Below are 9985 nucleotides of genomic sequence, written 5' to 3'. Positions count from 1 at the left end.
CATTTTTCACCTGATGTAGCTTGACTTCAGATTTTGTTTGATAACTGCAGGAGTCATTATTCAAAAAAAAAGATTGTCAATTGTTCCAATTTTATGAAGTGCGCAGTTTCCCCGCCGCGCATGCAAATCTATCAGAAATAAACAATTCCAAGCCCGAGTACGTGAAATGATGCAGTTAAACTAAAGATAAAGCGTTTGATTGGAGCCTGTCACTGCCATTCCGCTCTTAGGGTTTTCCTCAGCTGTTGCCCAGAGCAACCGCTGCCGGAAAGATCAGCTAGGGAGTTTGCGACATTTTATGGCAACAGGTTGAGCTGTCACCCTGGTTACGTGGCTGCCGTAGAGCGGATGTGGTTCTGGCGGCGTGGGACGGGGAAGTTCGAGTGCAGCGCTGTTACCTGTTAGGGGTCGGGCCCGAGGTAGGGAGGGGAGAGGCCGGGACGGAAACGGAGCCTGAATGGGGTCAGGCTTTGGGAGAATGAGAGAGAGGGTGGATAGGCTTTGGGGGAATGAGAGAGAGGGTGGATAGGCTTTGGGGGAATGAGAGAGAGGGTGGATAGGCTTTGGGGGAATGAGAGAGGGTGGTCAGGGTATGGGGGAATGACAGAGGGTGGATAGGGTCTGGGGGAACGGGAGAGAGGGTGGGCAGGGTCTGGGGGAACGGGAGAGAGGGTGGGCAGGGTCTGGGGGAACGGGAGAGGGGGTGGGCAGGGTCTGGGGGAACGGGAGAGAGGGTGGGCAGGGTCTGGGGGAACGGGAGAGAGGGTGGTCAGGGTCTGGGGGCACGGGAGAGAGGGTGGTCAGGGTCTGGGGGAACGGGAGAGAGGGTGGTCAGGGTATGGGGGAACGGGAGAGAGGGTGGTCAGGGTATGGGGGAACGGGAGAGAGGGTGGTCAGGGTATGGGGGAACGGGAGAGAGGGTGGTCAGGGTATGGGGGAACGGGAGAGAGGGTGGTCAGGGTCTGGGGGAACGGGAGAGAGGGTGGTCAGGGTCTGGGGGAACGGGAGAGAGGGTGGTCAGGGTCTGGGGGAACGGGAGAGAGGGTGGTCAGGGTCTGGGGGAACGGGAGAGGGGGTGGTCAGGGTCTGGGGGAACGGGAGGGGGTGGTCAGGGTCTGGGGGAACGGGAGAGAGGGTGGTCAGGGTATGGGGGAACGGGAGAGAAGGTGGTCAGGGTATGGGGGAACGAGAGAGAGGGAGAATTCAGGATCTGGGGGGAATGGGAGAGAGGGAGAATTCAGGGTCTGGTGGAACGGGAGAGAGGGTGAAGTTCTGGGGGAACGAGGGAGAGGGAGAATTCAGGGTCTGGGGGAACGAGAGAGAGGTTGAAGTCAGGGTCTGGGGGAACAGGAGAGGGTGAAGTCAGGGAGAGGTTAAGGCTTGGAATGAGAGAGAGAAGGTAAAGTCGGGAATTAGGGTTTGGGGGAATGAGAGGGTGAAGTCAGGAAGGGGTTAGGGTTTGGAATGAGAGAGGGTGAAGTCAGGGTTTGGGTTTTGGGAATGAGAGAGGGTGAAGTCAGGGTGAAGTTTGAGGATCAAGGACAGGTTTGGGAGGTCAGGAAGAGGTTAAGGAGGGGGAGAAATACAGGGCAAAGTGGCAGGGTTTGAAGTCAGGAGGAGGTTAAGGATGTGGAGATAGGATGGGGTTCAGGGTGCTGGCAACGGGGTTATGGAAGGCTAGGGCCAGTTTTGGGAGATCAAGAAGGGGAGGGGGGAGACAGAGATCGGATGAGAGCGTTAGGTAAGAGGAGTCTTGAAGAGGTTAAGTTGGACAGCATGAGTTTGGGGGTCAAGTTTAGGTAAAGGATCAGGGGCAGGGTTGGAGTAATGAAGAGGTTAGCCTAGGAGAAAGTAGACAGTCGGGGAGAGGGGTTAGGGGCATGGTTGGTGATCAGGAAGAAATTCGGGAGAAGGGTCAGGATGGGTTTGGTGGGCATTTCATGGCTCTGGCCCTGTAATCACTGAAGTTTAGGAGAATGGGCGGGCGGGAGGGTGGTGGTGGTTGCTGGAATCTCATTGAAACCTACTGAACCTGTCAGAGGCCTAGGTAGAGTGGATGTGGAGAGGATGTTTCCAATCATGGGAGAGTCCAGGATTGGAGGGCACAGCCCTTTAAGAACAGAGATGAGGATTTTTTTTTTAGCCAGAACGTGATGAATCTGTGGAATTATTGCCACAGTTAGTGGTGAGGCCAGGTCAGTGAGTATACTTAAAGTGGTTGTTAATAGGTTCCCAGTTAGTAATGTCAAAGGTTACTGGAAGAAGGCAGGAGAATGGCGTTCAGAGAGATAACAAATCGGCCATGATGGAATGGCGGAGCAGACTCAGTAGGCTGAATGGCCTAATCCCTAATAGTCTCTGTTTTATGATCTTCACCTCATCCAAAAACTGCTCCTGATACAGTCATGTGGAAATAATTTTGAATGCTATCAGCCTTATTTTGTAAACCTGCCAGACTTTTTACAGGTTTATTCCTGCTTGTGTGCAACATCCATGGTACCTAACCCATTCTCCCATTTGAGAGAGCACTGTTGTAGTGTTCAAAGACTGATGTGATAGTGTTGTCAAACTGTGGCTCAAAACCTGCTTATGTAGTATAGTGTATTGATTATGCAGTGTGTGTATACAGGCCTTTCTTTTATGTTTAGAGTCTGTAAGCCTGTGGTGATGATAGCACGATACACTGAACATCAATTCCAAAGGCTTAGGATGATTTTCTGAGCCCTGCCATTGTTTTTGCAACCTGGTTAAAGAAACAGACTTAGCTTGAATGTCTTAACTCATCTCAAGGAAAGCAGGTTTCAATCTAGTCTGTTGAGTAGGGATTGGTGGCAAGGTGATCCCTTGTATTTCTATTGATAAAGTGAAGAAAGCGGCTAGATTCCACAATGTCGCGAGCTGTGTTCACAACCCTCTGCAGTTTCTTGTGACCGCAGACTGAGCAGTTGCCATACCAATCCATTATGCATCTAGGTTGGGTGCTTTCTATGGCCCATCGATTAAAAAATGGCAAGGGCTGACAAGAACATGCCAAATGTCTTTACCCTCCTGGAAATAGTTACTGCGCTTTCTTGGCCGTGGCATCTATGTGGTTGGACTAGCACAAGCTGTTTTGTGATGTTCACATATGCAAACTTAAGGCTCTCCACCCCCTCAGCCTCAGCACTGTTGATGAGGACAGCAACTTGTGCACTGCCCCACTTTCTGAAGTCAATGACTTTTATGTTGTTATGATGCCATGTTACTAAGTGCTCTCTCTCTTTCCTGTACTCCTGACTTATGTGAGATTTGGCCCACTGTGGTGGTACAGTGGCATGCAAAAGTTTGGGTGCTCCTGGTCAAAATTTCTGTTACTGTGAATAGCTAAGTGTTTACAGGCTGTGATACTTGCCAAAGGGGGTGTTACTAAGTACTGCCATGCAGGGTGCCCAAACTTTTGCTTCAGGCCCTTTTCCTTTTTTGTTATTTTGAAACTGTAAAAGATAGAAATAAAAATTTTCTTGCTTAAAATATTAAAGAAATGTGTCATCTTTAACTTTATGCCTTTTGGAAATCAGTTCATCTCTTACTCGCTTAGCTATTCACAGTAACAGAAATTTTGACCGGGGCGCCCAAGCTTTTGCATGCCACTATATATACGGACCTATGGTCATGAGTGTAGAGGGCACAGAACGTAACTTTGTGGAGCACCAGTGTTTACAGCGATTGTTGAAGCGTTGCTACCTATCCTTACAGACTGCAGTTTGTCAGTTAGGAAGTTGAAGATCCAGAGGGAGGTGGGGACTCCCAGTTCTCAGAGTTTGGTGATAAGTTTACTTGGAATTATAGTTGAACAGTCAAACAAAAGTCTGACATGGAAGTTTTTACTATTCACATGGTCCAGAGATGAGTATAGGGCCAGGGAGATTGTGTCTGCCATTGACCTATTTTTAAGTAGTAGGTGAATTGCAGTGGGCTGAGGTTGTTTGGGAGGCTGGAGTTAATGTGTGTCATGACCAGCGTTTATGACTTATGCTGGGTGCTCTAAAATGAAAGGTTTTCATTCATAAATTTCCACATCGGTCATAAAATGCACACGCAAACACTTAAAGGCCATAAAAAGAGGAAAAGGGTATTAATAAACTTCCATGCCAAAGGCTGTATAGGCTGTAAAATGTGAGATATTCCTACAGGGAATGAAGTATTCTGAATAAGGTAATGGGAAATGGTGATTTGTTTTTGTCCGTAATTTAGCAGCACATCACTAGCCTGCGAAAGGTATTGGGAGGGAAGGAAAAAATATGGAAAAATCGTGCACCACTTCCATCGGATCAGTATGAGTTGCTGTAGATTCCGTGTGTTCTGTGGTTAATTTTTTGCTTTATTTCAACCTTTTCTCTCTCAATGTGTTTTCCTCTAATCAGTTAACCTATGGGCTGCGGATATAAAAAAAAGAGGCAGGTCTGATTTGTGCTATCAGCAATGTGTACCTGCCAACTCAAGATGTGACGTTCACTCACCAGGAGCCTAGTACAGAAGCCACGTGGTCAGGGTCTTTCCTCTCTACCAGCTGTGCCTTTACCATATGGCTAGGTAAGTAATGTAGCTCTTCAGTAGCCCAGTAAATCTTTCTGAGCTGTAGTTTTTACTGATTGTGAGACAAACTAAGTTTGACGACTGAAGATCGATGTTTCATTTGATATTTTCACTTAATGTGACATCACTTGAACTTTGGCTGTTCTGGACTTGGAACTCTCTCAACTTGAAAGAACAAAGTTCTTTAATTTTCAGTGCCTGTAAATAATCAGGGCCTTACTTGATCACAAGTTTTCAGTGATCTAGTAGCATGCCAATTATGTCTTGTGGAGAAGAGGGAATGTACAGGTGTGATGAAATGTCTTGAACAGAAATTAGTAAAGTTGAAAAGTCAAAGTAAATTTGTTATCAAAGTACAAATATTACCATGTACTACTTTGAAATTCATTTTCTTGTGGGCACTTACACAAAAAAGATATCTTGTGTTTTAGAAATGAATCGTTGGTTTTACGTTTTCACGAATGTAGTGACAAAGCAGCAGAACAGTAGCTACTGCAGTGTACAACGGTGTAACATGCCAGTTTCAGTCACCTATTGGTCTAGCTTGCTGACTGCTTTAAATAGCTTGTATTCCTCTGCAGGATCCTAATGCATCCAGTAAATTTTATCAATGTCATTAAACTACTTATTACATCTTTTTATAACTTTCAAAATGTCCAAGGTTTTGAAAGTGATCTGAGTTTCACATGCTTTTGGGGCTTACAGCCCTGCATCCTACTAGGGTAGGAATTTGGATGTATCTGCTTGTTCTGCTACCATTGAGAACTTGCTCTACAACGTGGGCTCTCCTTGCATGTTTCTGGCAGACACAATCACACTAACAAAAATTCTCTGCCGTGAAGTAATATAGAGAGTTAGATTTACAAAATGTTACTCAGAAACGGCTCAAAAGTTTTCTGTGTGCTAGTACTTCTAAATTCTGGTAATTTCTCTCCCCTCCTTTCTTTCTAAACCTCTTCAAAGGGTAATTTTGATTTGGCCACCTTTATGACTGCGGCATTCACATTCAGTGGCAAGATTCCAAGAAGGATTAAAATTAACTTTTTGGCATTGATAACCTTTGGATTGTATTTCTGTGATACGTGTCACAGCACACAAGCAGCATTTTGAGCAAAGTTTAGCATTGCTCTAACGCCTGCTTTGTGGTCATCAGAGGCACAGATAACGGAGATCAGTCTCTTGTAATTCTACATCAAGATGCTAATTGATAGTACTAATGAAAAAAAATCAAACTAATACAATTCCATTGCTTGTACGGTAGTGTAGCAGTTAGCACGATTGCTTTACAGTGCCAGTAATTACTGACTGGGGTTCAATTTCCGTAGCTTTGTACATTCTCTTCGTGAGCACATGGGTTTCCCCTGGATGCTCCAATTTCCTCACGCATTCCAATGATGTACATTACGGTAGTAAGTCACGAGCATGATCTGTTGGTGCAGGAAGCCCGGCAACACTTGTCGGCTGATCACAGAACAATCCTCACTGATTTGATTTGACAGAAGTGACACAGTTTACTGTGTGTTTTGATGTATGTCCACGTGTGTGCCAAATACAGTTAATCTTTAGCATCACGTTTTTTTTGTAAGACTAAATGAGAAGCAGATCATAGGCATTGATTCGTATTTGAATTCTTCCTACATTATCATCAACCCCCCCCCCCCCATCCTGAGGTTCTACATCAACCACTACTCTACACATTAGTAATAATTGATTATGGCCAATTAACTCACCAACCTGTATGACTTGGTAGCAAGTCATCTGGAAGAAAGCCATATCATCAACATGCGAACTCCACACAGAGGTCAGGATTAAATGTGTGCCACTGGAATTGTGAAGCAGTAGATCTACTGGCTGTGCTGGCGTGCTGTGGCATTTTTCCTCAGAAACCTGTTGTCTTTCTGGAAGTGCAACATTTTGTATCACTTTTCCCCTTCTAATGAACTGTTAGCAGCTGGAAGTTTCTCACTAGGAGCTACTGTTTATTCAGGTGTCTGCATTTGGTCAGCTTTGGGCATTAGAACCTCCTCGTGTAGTTGTACAAGTGCTGGGAGCATTGCAGCTTTGCTGTTTCATGTGTCTAATTCACAGAAGACTGGACAGTATTTTATAAAGTAGATCAGAAAGCATTTATAATTGTTGTCAGTTCAGGTGGTATCTGATGAAAGAGCAAATCAGTTATTTCAAGTTTGTGATCTTCCATCAGCTCACAGGCCTAAAATATTAAATGACAGTACAGAGGTAATAAATCCTCATTTCTCCTCAGCAACATTCTTCTCTTGCAGAAGACGGTGGGTGGGGGGAGGGGGTGGAAGTTCACCCTGGCACTTTATACCAATACGTGTATACTCTCTCCCAAGCATCAAAGTTGAAAGTAAATTTATTATCTAAGTATGTGCTGCATAATGTCATCATATTCAACCCTGAGATTCATTTCCTTGTGGGCATACTCGCTAAATCCAAGAACCATAATAGAATCAATGAAAGACCTCACCCATCAGACAAACAAACAATGTGCAGAAGAAAACAAACAGCAAATACAAAAGAAAAAATAAAAAGCAAATAAACAATAAATATTGGGAACATAGGGCGAAGAGTCCTTGAATGTGAATCCAGAGGTTATGGGAACAGTTCAGTGATGGGGCAAGTGATGTTGGATGAAGTTATCCCCACTGGTTCAAGAGCCTATGTTTGAGGAGTTAATAATTGTGCCTGGGCCTGGTAGTGTGAGTTCTGAGGCTTTTGATCTTCCTGATGGCAGCAGTAAGAAGAGAGCATGACGGGGATGGTGGGACCAATGAGATGGGATTGGTTTTATTTCAAGTTTATTGTCATTCAACCACACATGAATACAGCTAAGCAAAACATGGAGCCCAAATCTCTGGAGCCAAGGTGCAAAACACAATGCATATAGTCGCACACAACACATATAGATTCAATCCAGCATATATAGTCACAAAATAATATTAGCACAAGTCACTGAGTAACGTAAATTGGTGGTGCACGATCGTTGTCCTGGAGCCATGATTCTGCAAAAACAAACACGCAGCAGTTCCTCCTCATGGGGTTAATTATGCAATAATGTCCTGATGAGATTATAAGTTAACAGATCTCACTGTAGTGTGTAGAAATATGTTTGAATGAGACTTTGTTGCTGTCTTTGATAGTGTAGCAGTTAGCACAATGGTTTACAACACCAACTGCAAGATCAGGGTTCAATTCCTGGCGCTGAATAAATATTCTGTCTGTAGCTGTGTGCGTTTCCTCCAGGTGCTCCAGCTTCCTCCCACATTCCAAAGACGTGTCTAGAGTTAGTGAGTTGTGGGCATGATATGTTGGCAACACTTGTAGGCTGCTCAGCACAATCCTCACTGATTTATCTAATACAGTCAACATATTTCACTGTTAGGTTCAATGTACATGTGACAAATATTTTCCTAGATCCTTTTTTCTGCAAGATAATTTGATGCATACAATTAACATAAACTCTGTGTAACTCTGGAATGTTCTTATTCCCACATTCCTTAATAATAAAGGGAATTTGGGTGTCTTGGGGATGGATTCAACCCTGATCAGTTAGCAGGCACTTGCCTGCAGTCCTTCAGAAATGGTGCACAGCTTGCAGTGAAGTGTTTTAGATGGTATATTTTCCCAGGATTGAATTGTCTAATACTAAAAGGAAAACATTTAAATTGCGAGGGGTTAACACAGAAAATGCTGGAGGAACTCAGCAGATCAGCCAGCATCTATGAAAATGAATGAACAGTTGACATTTTGGATTCTCACTGGCAATGTATTCATTTTCATAGATGTTGCCTCATTGCTGAGTTCCTCTGGCATTTTGTGTGTTTGTTGCTCTGGATTTTCGGTATCTGCAGGATCTCTTGTGTTTCTGAGATGGGGTAAATTCAAAGGAGATAAGTGGGGCAAGTTTTTATTTTACGCAGAATGATGGGTGCCTGGACTGTGTTGTCAGGGATGGTATTGGAGTTAAAGACAATAGAGACATTTAAGAGGCTCTTAGGCACTAAATATGAAAAGAATAGAGGGTAATGGACTTAAGCAGGTAGAAGGGTCTAGTTTAGGCATTAATTACTTGTTTAATTAGTTCAGCACAACATCATGGATGCTTTACTGTTGTATGTTTGCCCGTGCCGCCCAATTACTCCGATGTGATCAATTAACCCACTAAACTGTATGTCTTTGGAATGTGGGAGGAAACTAGAGAACCCAGAGGAAACTCATGTGGTTACAGAGAGAGTATGCATATTCCTTACAGGCACTGGCAGGAATTGGACCCATTGCACTAAATGCTACCTACTGTGCCAGTCTTTGGTCAGAAATAAAAATTAGTAGAAGTCAATTAGCATCTAATTTCAATAGTGCTAGTTGGGAGTCTGTTGCTCAAAAATAATGTTCTGAGTTTCCTATATAACAATAATATATGAATGTGAAAGACAATATATACACCTTTATTTGACATTGTAATGTGGCGAGGATTAAAAATAATTCAAACATTGCTTTTTAATTTTCCTTCAGAGTTTGTGTCTCCTGTTTGCTTCCAGCATCGTGGCACTTCAGCGTGTCTCCGAAAAACACTACAACCAGGCAGAAAGTGACATTTGCTGGTGTCCTCTTCATATTTTGTCTGGTGTTCCTTCTTATTTTCATGGAATATCAGCATTGGAAGCCACAACTCAAGGACAAAGAGATGGAAAAGTAAGTCGAACAAAAGAACTTCATCAACATCATCACCATAAAACCATAAGATATAGGAGCAGAATTAGGCCATTCAGCCCATTGAGACTGCTCTGCCATTCCATCATGGCTTATCCCAGATCCCATTCAACCCCATACCCTTGCCTTCTTGCCATATCCTTTGATGTCCTAACCGATCAGGAAACCATCAACTTCCACCTTAAATGTGCACATGGTCTTGGCCTCCATCGTAGTCTGTGGAAGAACATTTCACAGATTTGCTACTGTCTGGCTAAAAAATGTCCTCATTACCTCAGTTCTAAAGGGTCGCTCCTCAATTTTGAGGCTGTGCCATAGGAAACATCCTCTCCATATCTACTCTATCTGGGCCCTTCAGCATTCAGTAGGTTTCAGTGAGATCCCCATGCTGTTTAAGTAACTAGAAATAATTATGAGCACTTTAACACTGTGTAAATTGTTAAGGGTGCAGCCTTTCAATTGAAATACATAAACAAGAACATTTTCGAGAAGGCACCATCTAAAGGTGAGCAGGACATGCCTGAATACCAAAGAAATGTTTGTGTGGGGCTGATAGCCCATTGACAAATTGTACTCATAAAATATTGAATGGCAAAATGTGATGTAGGTGTGCTAAACATTTATATAACAAGCATACCTTTGGTGTTACAAAATCTTTGGACTGTTCTGAATGGGT

The 9985-nt window shown here is 43.8% G+C and overlaps 1 protein-coding gene across 3 annotated transcripts in view; it reads left to right on the top strand.

Moving 5' to 3' along the window:
* The first annotated feature begins 339 nt into the window (after positions 1-339).
* Positions 340-9985, top strand: part of LOC140185576 (ectonucleoside triphosphate diphosphohydrolase 4-like) — a 102330-nt gene continuing 92684 nt past the window's right edge. For 2 of the 3 annotated variants that reach the window (XM_072238931.1, XM_072238930.1), the window contains exons 1-3: positions 340-419; positions 4404-4572; positions 9112-9291. In XM_072238931.1, the coding sequence (XP_072095032.1) occupies positions 4565-4572; positions 9112-9291 (188 nt within the window). In that variant the 5' untranslated portion in view covers positions 340-419; positions 4404-4564. Of the gene's footprint in view, positions 420-4403; positions 4573-9111; positions 9292-9985 lie in introns of those variants that run through there. The other variant, XM_072238932.1, reaches the window with a different exon arrangement.

The sequence above is a fragment of the Mobula birostris genome, chromosome 21 (assembly GCF_030028105.1).
Source record: "Mobula birostris isolate sMobBir1 chromosome 21, sMobBir1.hap1, whole genome shotgun sequence".
Lineage (NCBI taxonomy): Eukaryota > Metazoa > Chordata > Chondrichthyes > Myliobatiformes > Myliobatidae > Mobula > Mobula birostris.
The sequence above is the reverse complement of the archived record's forward strand: the minus strand, read 5'-3'. Positions and strand labels throughout refer to the sequence as shown.